The sequence below is a fragment of the Electrona antarctica genome (genome assembly GCF_951216825.1).
Source record: "Electrona antarctica genome assembly, chromosome: 1".
Taxonomy (NCBI): Eukaryota; Metazoa; Chordata; class Actinopteri; order Myctophiformes; family Myctophidae; genus Electrona; species Electrona antarctica.
In genome coordinates, this window is record NC_136806.1 from 56,478,969 (window position 1) to 56,490,497 (window position 11,529).

The following is an 11,529-nucleotide window of genomic DNA, read 5'->3' on the forward strand; positions in this document are numbered from 1 at the left end:
TTCCATCATTTCACAGTGAAATAAAAGAACAAACCATTCTTCTGGCAACAGTTATGTCAAATCTTATCATAATAAAAAAAAACAGAAATCCCTGGTGTTGAGTAGACGGTCCACCTACTCACGGCATTAAGCAACTAGTCAACTATTCAACTAGTCGACTAGTAAGTCCACTAGTCGACCTTGTTGGTACTAGTTGACTAGTTGATAAGAAAAATAAATACATTTAAAAAAATCCCGATTTTGTAGGCCTCAAGATCAAGTAATTATGTAATGTACAATTATTTATTTCCCAAAAAAGTTACATTTTTTACATAATAGGTAGTTCAACAGTAAACTAGGCAACTAGTCAACTAGTAAAAATGACTAGAAGTGAATGCCCTAACTCAGGGGTTCTCAACGTTTTTGGCCGGGGACCCCCGGAAATGCTTTGGCAATGTCTCGGGACCCCCGCCCCGCCCCCTCCTGACCCCCAAATATAAATGCTACAATAACCTCAATAATAGAGACAATACACCATACATAAATACTGAAACCAGATATAATCATATGCATGTACTATGTGTACTATATGTAAACTCTTCATTTCTATTTTCCAGCCATTTAGTTGCAAAAAAAAAAAAAAACCCAAAATAAGGTCGCAACCCACATGTTGAGAACCCCTGCCCTATAACTCACGCCATGATCAGTGTTCCTCCCGTGTTGGAGATGCAGCCTCTGGTGGTGGGCGAGGCGTGCTTGTCGTATCCCAGGGTGCCGCAGAGAAGGCCCAGGTAGTTGAAGGCCAGGACCAGAACCACCATGCAGCAGAGAGCGATGCACGCGATCCACCTGAGGTAGCACAGTATAGCTCACAATGTTTTATCTTTTGCCAGAAATGTTAACCCCATTTAGACCTAAGTTCGATTCTACAAATGTCTTCTAAAACATTTTTTTTCCGAAAAACCCTATGTTTCCATGTCGGGGTGCATACTTAGTTTAGACTAGTCATTGGTTAGACATGGGTTAAGGTTAGGTTTAGGTGTGCTGCCCCGTGGGAGGTTAGGTTTAGGGTGAGGGTTTGAGATATGTTATAGTCTAAACCAAAAACTGTCTAAACTAAGTACATTTCAAGGACCCCCCGATATCATATGTAATTGGCTGCCCGACCCCCATCTGAAAATATGTTGTTCCAGGGACCCTTCCAGAAGCAAAGATTTGAGTTAAAAAATGTTCGCTCTGAAAGAATATATATTCAAAGATTTGCATCGCATTTTCACGATTTAAAAAAAATAGCAGACCTACAAGCTTGTAGATCTGCTATTTTTCAATAGCTAAAGTATAACATAATGCTTTAAAACACCAAAAGGGGTTCCCGCCCTGAATGGGTTTAAAAAAACGGTACGTGAAGAAGATCCACATATTTACCTGTAGAAGTCTATCTGGTCGATCTCCGGGTAGTAGTCTTCGATGGCGGAGTGAGTGTGGCTGATGAAGACTGTGAAGTTCCCCAGGCAGCGCTGCAAGGGGAAGACCCTGGTGACGTTGCTGACGTTACCGCCAATGTCCCCCACCAGGTCCCGCACACCTGGGGAGACATGGAGGAGCGCAGAGACAGGGGGACAGACAGACAGACAGACGTACATGGAGAGGAGGAGAGGGATGGAGAGAAAGAAAGAAAGAAACAGATGGGGGTTGGGGATAGAAAAAGAAGCGGGGAAAAAAAGAGGAGAGTTAGTACGAGAAACTTAGATTGTGTTCCGAAGGTTTAGCTCCACTTAATGCACAACATGGAACACAAGTTGTTAGAGTAACCCATTTTGGGTGGGAACCCCCTTTGGTGTTTTAAGCATTATGTTATACTTTAGCCATTGAAAAATAGCAGATCTACAAGCTCATAGCGCGGCACCGAGTGCCGCGCTACAAGCTTGTAGGTCTGCGATTTTTTTTGAAAAATCGTGAAAATGTGGCACAAATCTTTGAATATATATTCTTTCAGAGCGAACGTTTTTAACTCAAATCTTTGCTTCTGCGGGGGTCCCTGGAACTACATATTTTAAGATGGGGGTCGACGGCCAAATACATATGTTTTTGGGGGTCCTTGATATGAAATTGTTTGACATAGAAACATGGGTTTTTCAGAAAAAAAGCCTTTATTTTATCGACCTCAGTCCAAAATGGGTTAACACATTCCCTCCCGTTACTATAGGCCAGTGTAATGCGCAAAAAACGCAGAAGACGAGACCATGACTTCCGCCCGACCAAGGTTTATTAAATCAGGTTAGGAAGCAAAGACCGTACGGTGGACTCCATGTTGCTCCCTGGAAGGAAAGAAACATGCGCAATTGAGACCAGAAAAAAGATATGGCACAAATGGCCCAGCAGATGGCGTGATGCTACTGAAAGGAGGGATGCTTGTACATATGTCATATGTCATTAACCTAATCAATCATTGCATTTTACCTTTTATATTAAAGTTTTAACAGCAAGTGGATAAGTAAGTCCCAGCATGGATAATCACAGTAAGACAGTAATGTTGGTCGGGTACATGACGTGACATAATAGTACAAGCATCCCTCCTTTCAATGGCATCACGCCATCTGCTGGGCCATTTGTGCCATATCCATGATTTGTGCATGTACTGTACAACTTCTCAATTGCGCATGTTTCTTTCCTTCCAGGGAGCAACATGGAGTCCACCGTACGGGCTTCGCTTCCTAACCTGACAGCACGAGTACAGTAACAGCACCACTCACTTCAGACTGATCTGATTTTACTTTTTGAAGCACATCGAGTCTGACCTTGTCTTGTGCTGCTATATATAAATACATGTGACGTGACTTACCTCCCGCAACACTTCTGGTCTGGTCAGCCACCATGGCCGGGGTGTCGTTTAGAGAGGAGTAGCCCTGTGGTGTTTATAGAAGGATATCCACATTAATGTGCTGCCAGGATGGAGGCTAATTTAATGCAGAGATTAAGGATTAATGATTCTTTAATGTTGCATAGTGTCTTTGAGCTAGACTACACACTATTTGTGGGACTTTTTTGTTATTAACCAGTATTATCTGCTCTGTCCTGTGTTTTTGTTCTTTAAGTATAGGGAGATCAATTCTGTTATTCCCCCATAGTTAACACCCTGAGCGCACAAGGACAGAGTTCTCCGCCCAATCAATTAGTAACGCCCAGCGCTCAAGACGGAGATTGATCAAAAGGACGGAGATTTTTGATATCAAAACCGATCGCATCGCTCCACAGGCTGGGAGCGTCTGTTGCGCAACATTCGGAAATCTTAAAACGTTAATAACTCTTGATCTAAACCATTCTGTCCAATTCTAAGAAAAGATTATGTGTTAAGACGGCCCACCGCGGTCCCGTCGCTAGTCGCGATAGAATTAATCATACGTCCCGTTGTTGTCGATCGCCTCAAGAGTGTTTTGGCTACATCAAGCTACTTCAGCCACATCCGGGATAACATCCGGTCCGTCGCTAAATGTGCTCCGCTGCTATAAATCGCTGGGCGCTCTAGCGATTTAATGGTTTAAATAACCCTGGGCGTTCGGGGTGTTAACATAATGTAATATTTCCCCCCCATTATCATGCATGTTTTCGTTTTTTTATGATCAAGGACCCAGTCATTTCAGGTTTTTCTTGCAGTGTGTGCTACGTAGGTAACGCCTCACCTTCTGGATGATACTGGACAGGTCAGTCCTCAGGAGGTCAGTAACTCTTCCCAGCTGAGTGTTCAGGTTGTCTAACTGAAACGCAAAACACACTGGTCAGTAGGGATGGAGCTCGATAACAGACACCCGAAAAAATCCAATAACAAGCTCATCGAGTACCCGGTATCAATAAGCTTTGGGCTTATTCAGCCTGTTATTGAGCATAACGGACGTCATGACGTCATATTTAAACAATCAAGACAAGAGGCGATCAAGAAATAAATGTAATCATCCATGCTGGCACAACCATGTCGGTCTTCAAGTGTATTGATACCTGCCAACCAGCGTTGTCCGGGTAAACAAAATTACGCTTTTAACTCTTTGAGCGTTTCAAGGATTTCTATATAGTAGGTAGACTTCTCTATGGCCAGAATGGCGTTTTTGAATGATTTATTGAAAATTCTCTGTTGTGAATGTGTGACAACGAAAGACCTTCAGAGAAAGCTTGACTTGTCTGCTTCCAGGAAAAAAATGAACTGAGTTGATACAATGTTTAGTTCTTGTGTTGGAAGCCATTTAAAAGAGCCTGCATTTACACTGTTTCTGTTTCTAGGACAACCAAAAAAAGTTATGCCCGGTTGAAGTTTTATTTTCTAAATAACTTTTTTTCTGCTGGGCGTACATAGCCATGCAATATCTCATTTTAAAGGGTGAGTTGTCTAGTTCAATTAAAATAAAATAAAAAGTTTCTCACATGTACCACTGTAGATATTTTGCCATCTATAAATAGCATGGTCAGTCATGATCAATCTGACCTATCCAGCTAAAAGTCCCCATAGCTCTGAAATTGGAACATCATATAAACTCAATTCTTTTTTGGGGTAAAATTAGACATTCTAACGCACATTTTGATATATACCATGTTTACATAGTCTTACCAGTACCTTGTCTATTCATGCATGTATCTCAAAAACCTGTTATGAAGAAACACAGTTTTGATAAAAAACACATCCAAGGACATTGTTTTGATATGACTTGGTGCCCATGATATGTATCAAAATATAGACTTGAATGTATACTGTATTATAAAAAAGAAATTGAGTTATTACCATCTACCGTTACAGCGTAAATCACAGTTGAAACTTGCTTAGTCATATACAATAAACCTCACAATAGTGAACAAAATAGTCATGACAGGTCTAACTCATTGTAAAAGAGTCTTTTATTTTTTACGACTACTAACATAATAAAATGATAAATATTACAGAAAATAAGTAGGCCTACATACAAAACAGTTACTCCTCCCCTAGCTCTGATCCATAGCTCTAAATGCGCATTTAGAGCTATGGATCAGAGCTACTCCTCCCAAATGTCCCCAAACCCAGTCCTTGACGGTGTGTGTGTGTGAGTTAACCTGACTCCGCCATATGGGGCAGCAGAGTGTACAGTGTGTTCCCCCCTCCTGCTCCCATCTGGGAACTCTCAGGCAGACTTGATGCCCGGCCACAAAACGGCCTGGCCAATCAGCAGCAGCTTCTAGCAACTTCTAGCAGCAGCTTCTAGCTTCTACTAGTTGCTGCTGATTGGCCAGGCCGTTTTGTGAGCAACTTCGCTTCTAGCTGCTGCTGATTGGCCAGGCCGTTTTGTGGCCGGGCATCAAGTCTGCCTGAGAGTTCCCAGATGGGAGCAGGAGGGGGGAACCCAGTGTACTCTCTGCTGCCCCATCTGGCGGAGTCAGGTTATGTGTGAGTAGGCTAAATAAAAAAAAACACCCAAAAACTGCCCCCCCCTGAAATGAATGAATGAATGAATCCGGTTCAGTGTCGGAGAACGCCATCGCAGTCTTGACTCTTCATCCTCCTCCTCCTCCTCATCTGATGCCAGTTCTAAATATATAAAAAGAAATAAACATTTTAGCTGTAGTCAGTGCACGCTACTATTACATGGCGTTTTACCCGGCTGCTGGCGATCAATGATTTTATTGTGCAGTGTCTTTGTGGGCCGAGTCGTGGCATGACAAATACAAATAGATGCTTGTATAAGTAGTATCACGATAAAATAATATGGCAACGTTAGAATGAAACACCAATGAGTGATCGCTGCCGCTGGTAATGTAGCTAGCTGCCCAGGGTATATCCAGCACCATTGCGTCGCAATCATCCAGCAACATTGGTACTGGCTATTGCCCGGGCTTGTGGCCCGGCCAATAGCCAGTACCATTTGTGCAGTGTTTGTTAGCAACTACTACTAGCCAACAGCCAGTGGAATGTGGTGACGTGATGGTGCTGGATATACGCTGGGCAGCTACATTACACGCGATCACTCATTGGTGGTGTCATTCTAACGTCGCCATATTATTTTATCGTGATACTAATTATACAAACATCTATTTGTATGCCACGATGCCACGATTCGGCCCACAAAGACACAGTACAATACATTCATTTGATCAGATGTTTTTGTTAGCTACGTCGATCACCTATAGTACCGACCCTTGTTATATATTCTCCGACTATGCATGTCACGATGACTAAACCAGTTAGATCTATCCATATATGGTTCTACCACATCTATCTGATATCAGCACTAGGTCGGCTCGGGCCAAATATAGGGATCGTCTTACTAGACATGTCATATTAGGGCATTTTCGAATACAATAAAATTACCTTTTAGCGAAGGCATCAGCCTTGGTGGTAACTCCGGTGGGGAGAAGAAAAAACATTGCACACGTGTAATCCGCGAGGGTGGATGTTGCAGCCCGGCCAACGGTCTGGGACTGGAGAATGCCACTGGACACGGATGGATCATTTTTCAGATTGTTTTTTTTGCGGCGACTGCAAACCTGGCTGAAAAACTCTTCCTCCAGTGCCCACCTCGGAGGAGTCAACCAACCCCCCTGTTCACTGGGGGCTGGGCGTCAGTTTCCAATAGGAAAGCATACACGTGTGTCACGTGACACGGGAATTCTGGGAAATGTAGTTGATATTTATGCTCAATACTATATACAGAGGTGCGGACCGAATTAATATATTGGTATTAATAAAAAAAGAGAACTACGGAAAATCACGTACAGGGCAGAAAAGACTAATGCAAAACTCCACGTGTTTTCCAGTAGTAATCTGTCTAAGGGTTAAAGTGACACATTAACCAGTTAACAGTTTCTTTAATATTATTGTATTGGTAAAAAGGTCAATTGCCTTCCAGTCTGTTAGAAAAGTACTGTATTTGAAAGCTCTGGTTTTGTTCAGAATGTATTGTCTCCCGTCTTTCCACAAAACAATAGAAAATGCTCGACTGCACTGCCGTTACCCGGGAGAAGTTGGCGCCGATGTGGAGCTCCTCCAGCGAGCGGCGGATGCCGTCGCAGAGCTGGGCGGTCGTGGCGTCCGACTCCTCGTCGCGGCAGCCCGGGTCGCTGAGGGTGCGGCTCAGGCTGGAGCGCAGCACGCTCAGGTTGAAGTTCAGCTTCCCCGTCACCTCCTGGAGAAGCTCCAGAGAAACGCTGGCGTTCTCCAGCGCCTCGTTGCTCTCTCGGATGGCTGCGCGCGCACGGGAGAGATCGTGGGAGTGTTACTTTATTTTTTTACCTATCATTTTTATCCCACGATTTTGCAACCCAGTTTTTTCACCCAGTGCCAATTATCTAATGTAATCCTGGGCGCTACACTTCCTCTGCCAACCTGGGGGGGCGGCAGCGGACTGACCTCATGCCTCCTTCTATGCATGAGGAGTCCAAGCTGCTTCTTTTCACCTGACAGGGGGGAAATTCCCTGGCCGGACGTAGCGCGTGGAAGGAACACGTTATTCCGACCAGTTCCTTTCCCCTCCATCAGGCGCCCCGGCTGGTCAGGGGGAGGTAGTTTTAGAGACCAGGATTACTGCATGTTTTTGTGAGGGTACCTACCCTAGGGGACACGGGGAGAACATGCAAACTCCACACAGAAAGGCCCTTTCGCCAACCCCACCTCGGGTATGGGCACTGATGACGCGCCAGCGCCCACATCGTCCCCAGCGGGAATCGAACCCAGGACCTTCTAGCTGTGAGGCGACAGCACTACCTTACTTTATAACGACGAAAAGGATCACGTTGTACATGTTTTCCTTTGTGGCTTCAAGACTTTTCTTTGCAACTGCATTCGGACAGAACATTATAATTATTATCTCACGACATCATTATTATTATGTTTTTTTATTATTATAATTTTTCTGGGCAGGGGGGCAATTTGTTGAAGAAACATTACTTTAGATGGGACCTGAATGCAGTGAGCTGCCACAAAGCAATGCATAGTGAGCAAAGAATGTTTGACGAAGACAAGAGAAAGAGGGAAAAAGAGGAAAGGAGAGGGTAAAAGACAGACCCCCCCCCCCCCCCACACACACACACACACACACACACACACACGTCACGCACGCAGGTACACACACCCTCTAACAAACACACAATAAACAACCCACCAACACACACGCACATAAACCTTAATTAATGCGTTATTTACACTTAGTGGTACGACACGGTCGCGATGTCATTTTGACGACTAAAACTATGACGAAAAATGTCCGTCGACTAACGTTTTTCACTGATGTAAACTACAGGAAAAAACTAAGCTATGACTAAAACCGCGACTAAATATATTGACAATTTCGTCAACAAATAAAAACTAGCGCTGCAACTGCAACGCATCGTGAGCTAGTAGATCTGCCATTTTCAGCATGCAACCTATAGTGTAAAATCAGTCATGATGACACCATTAAGGCCAAAACCCATTGTTGTCCTCAAAATCAACTGTACATTTAGTCGACTACAGATGACTAAAAAATTTAACTGAAACTAAATGACTTTTTTTATTCAAAAGACTATAACTAAATAAAAATTAACACAGCGTCGTACAACAAAGTCTAAATCCGGCATTAGGGTCAAAACGCCACAGAAGGGTAGTACAACTGGGGGCTGGTAGAGAGGGTCTGGCATGTCGAGGTCATTGTTGTGTGGTGCTATTCGGCTAGATCTGGTGATGCCATGAACTTAATGTGGAAAGAAATGCCTGGCGTGCATTAAGATGGCAAGATGGCACAATGGGCTCTGGTAGCCCCCCCCCCCCCCCCCCCAGCCTTAGAGGAAAAAACCACACGGGAAACCCATCACAACAATAGCACTAGGTGTCAAAGGTCACAAGGTGCAGAGGTCAGAGGGGATGACAGGTCACTGTTGCGTGACTGTTATCGTATCGTTACCTTTCAAGGCACTCTGCAGTTTTCCTTTTTGTTTTTTTAAACCACAAAAAAATGATTAGGAAAAATTAATAAAGAAAGAAACGTGGATATTTCTGCATTCCGTAACTCATGTCAGCCAAATAAAACAGTGGTTCTTAACCTTTTCAGGCCGCGACCCCCCCCCCCCCCCCCCCCCCCATTTGCATACTTGAGCTGGGTACCCCGCACCCTGACAAGGGTTTGACTCGGTTCCACAGATAAATATTTTGAAAATAGCTGATCTACAATCTTGTAGATCGGCTAATTTTCACAAATTTCACAAATTCTTATATTATTTGACAATTTGGACAATTTTTATAGTATACCCTTCCCCCAAACAAATCAACCCACAGGCTGAGAACCACTGAAATAAAGAATAAGCATAATATGAATAAGTATGGAAATGTAGAGACTTAGTTAACTGTGTGGTATACCTCCAGCTATACTGAGTGCTCCTTCCAGGGCGTGCAGCACTTCCTTCTCCAACTCTTCCTGTATCCTTCCGCCCAGTACTGGACCTATATCTGTAGAATGGACATCGCATGAGAACAATATGGGACAAAAATCTCGTCTTTAGCAAGGACGTAACATAATGGCAAAAACACATGCAAAACTTCAACAGAATAAATAACGTAAAACAGTATGAGTACAACAAAGCTAAAAAAACACAACAGCTGCGTCATACTGAGTGTTTGTGAATTTATATCATTTGCAGACACTCTGAATCCAGAGCGATTTACAGAAAACAAGGAAAACACGAGGTAATACACCAATGCTTAGAAATTATAGTCTAGGATCATAGGTAAACAAAGAACATATTATCAATCTACTAGTAGTACTAGTATAAATTATCGGGGGAAAAAAATCTATAATCTGTACATTGAAACTATACCCACTATAGGATGCCAGGGAAATGACCTGTCATCTCTGTCGACATAACATGCTATCCAAGTTACATTTTAATCTATGTAAAGCGCCTTGGATAAAGGCGCTATATAAATGCACCATTTACCATGTACATGATTCAATAAACAGTGCCCCGTCAGACACGAAGAGAAGCCACTAGCCAGTGAAGGTCTACTTACTATCAAGGTCATATATGACTTGGTCCCGTGCAGTGGCATATTGGGATATTAGGTAATCAATTTGCTGTAAATCAACACAAGAAAAACAGAGCAAAACAGGGTTTAATGATCGACAACGTTGAATAGTTTTGTTGTTAAAGGCGTCCTCTACAGTATTCACATGTATGCACACACTTCAAAATGTTGATGCAATACAGGCTGACCCTGCATTTCACTCTCTCATGTGCCATTCCGACAAACAGACGGACAGAAAAAACATGACGCACAATACTAAACCATGAATCAAAAAGCAGGGGTCTTCAACAGGGGGTCCGGGACCCCTAGGGGGTCTGCCAAATATGTGAGATTTTGTCTCTTTTACTTTTACACTAACCACTTGAACACCAGCATCCCTATTCTGGGGGGAACATTCACAGGAATAAGCAGCTCTACAAGCTGACAGCATGTCACAGCGTGACATCTGCAACACAATTTTATACAATATGCAGTGGGGGTCCCTGGTTCATCGCTCTCTCAGCTAAGGGGTCGTTAGCCTGGCTGAAAAAACATTGAAGACACCTGGTCTAAAGGATTCATCACATTTTTAGTACAGTAAGTGAACTTGTTGCACTTTTTATTTTGTCTTTTTTTACAACCAAATTGCAGTGGTGGAAAAAGTACTCAATTGTTTTACTTAAGTAAAAGTACCAATATTGCAATTTAGAACTACTTCGTTACAAGTAAAAGTACGGAATTGAAAATGCACTTGAGTAAAAGTACAACAGTATCGGCATCAAAATCTATTGAAAATAGCAGATCTACAAGCTCACAATGCGTCACGTTGCGACGCATTGTGAGCTTGTAGATCGGCTATTTTCAAACGGCCGAAATGTATATAGGGTTGAAGTGGTTAATGTATGTTTTCTAATCAAAATTAAAATCTCCAAAGTAACTAGTAACTGAAGTTTTCAAATAATTGTAGTGGAAAATCTTTAGTAGTAGTGGAAACATTTTGGCTCAGATATGTAGTGGAGTAGAAGTAAAAGTATTGGAAATTGGAAATGGAAATACTCAAGTAAAGTACAAATACCTCAAAATTGTACTTAAGTACAGTACTTGAGTAAAAGTACTTAGTTACTTTCCACCACTGCCAAATTGGTTTACTGAATAACTATGGAGCCCCTCCTTGCATACATAAATGATAATGAACCTTTGGATTTATGATTTATTATTCTGATATGGGCCCCCTGCTGTCATCATTAGCACCATATGGCCTGGAAGGAAAGCATTACTGTGCATACTATCTGAAAATATATATCTTTTAAAAGCAATAGTGAAAATAAGGAAGCCCGTGCCGGGGCCGTACCGTTGGTGTGTCGTTGGCGAACGTATGCAAATCTCTCATGTTGGTGTTGACCAGTCTTCTTATGTTTCTCATCTGAGAACTCAGGTTCTGGTTTGCAGAATACGCAATTAGCACTCCGATCCTGTACGACACGCACACGCACACGCACACACACACACACACACACACACACACACACACACACACACACACACACACACACACACACACA

General features: G+C 42.9%; 1 protein-coding gene across 3 annotated transcripts in view; it reads right to left on the reverse strand.

Annotated features, from left to right (window-relative positions):
• The window catches only part of LOC306921564 (prominin-1-A-like), a 107,380-nt gene that overhangs the window by 35,937 nt on the left and 59,914 nt on the right, over positions 1-11,529 (reverse strand). For all 3 annotated transcript variants that reach the window (XM_079498742.1, XM_079498744.1, XM_079498743.1), the window contains exons 5-12: positions 11,319-11,439; positions 9,974-10,037; positions 9,323-9,412; positions 6,948-7,177; positions 3,660-3,734; positions 2,822-2,885; positions 1,405-1,564; positions 676-828 (exon numbers count right to left, since the gene is read on the reverse strand). In XM_079498742.1, coding sequence (XP_079354868.1) covers positions 676-828; positions 1,405-1,564; positions 2,822-2,885; positions 3,660-3,734; positions 6,948-7,177; positions 9,323-9,412; positions 9,974-10,037; positions 11,319-11,439 — 957 coding nt within the window. The remainder of the gene's footprint in view (positions 1-675; positions 829-1,404; positions 1,565-2,821; positions 2,886-3,659; positions 3,735-6,947; positions 7,178-9,322; positions 9,413-9,973; positions 10,038-11,318; positions 11,440-11,529) is intronic.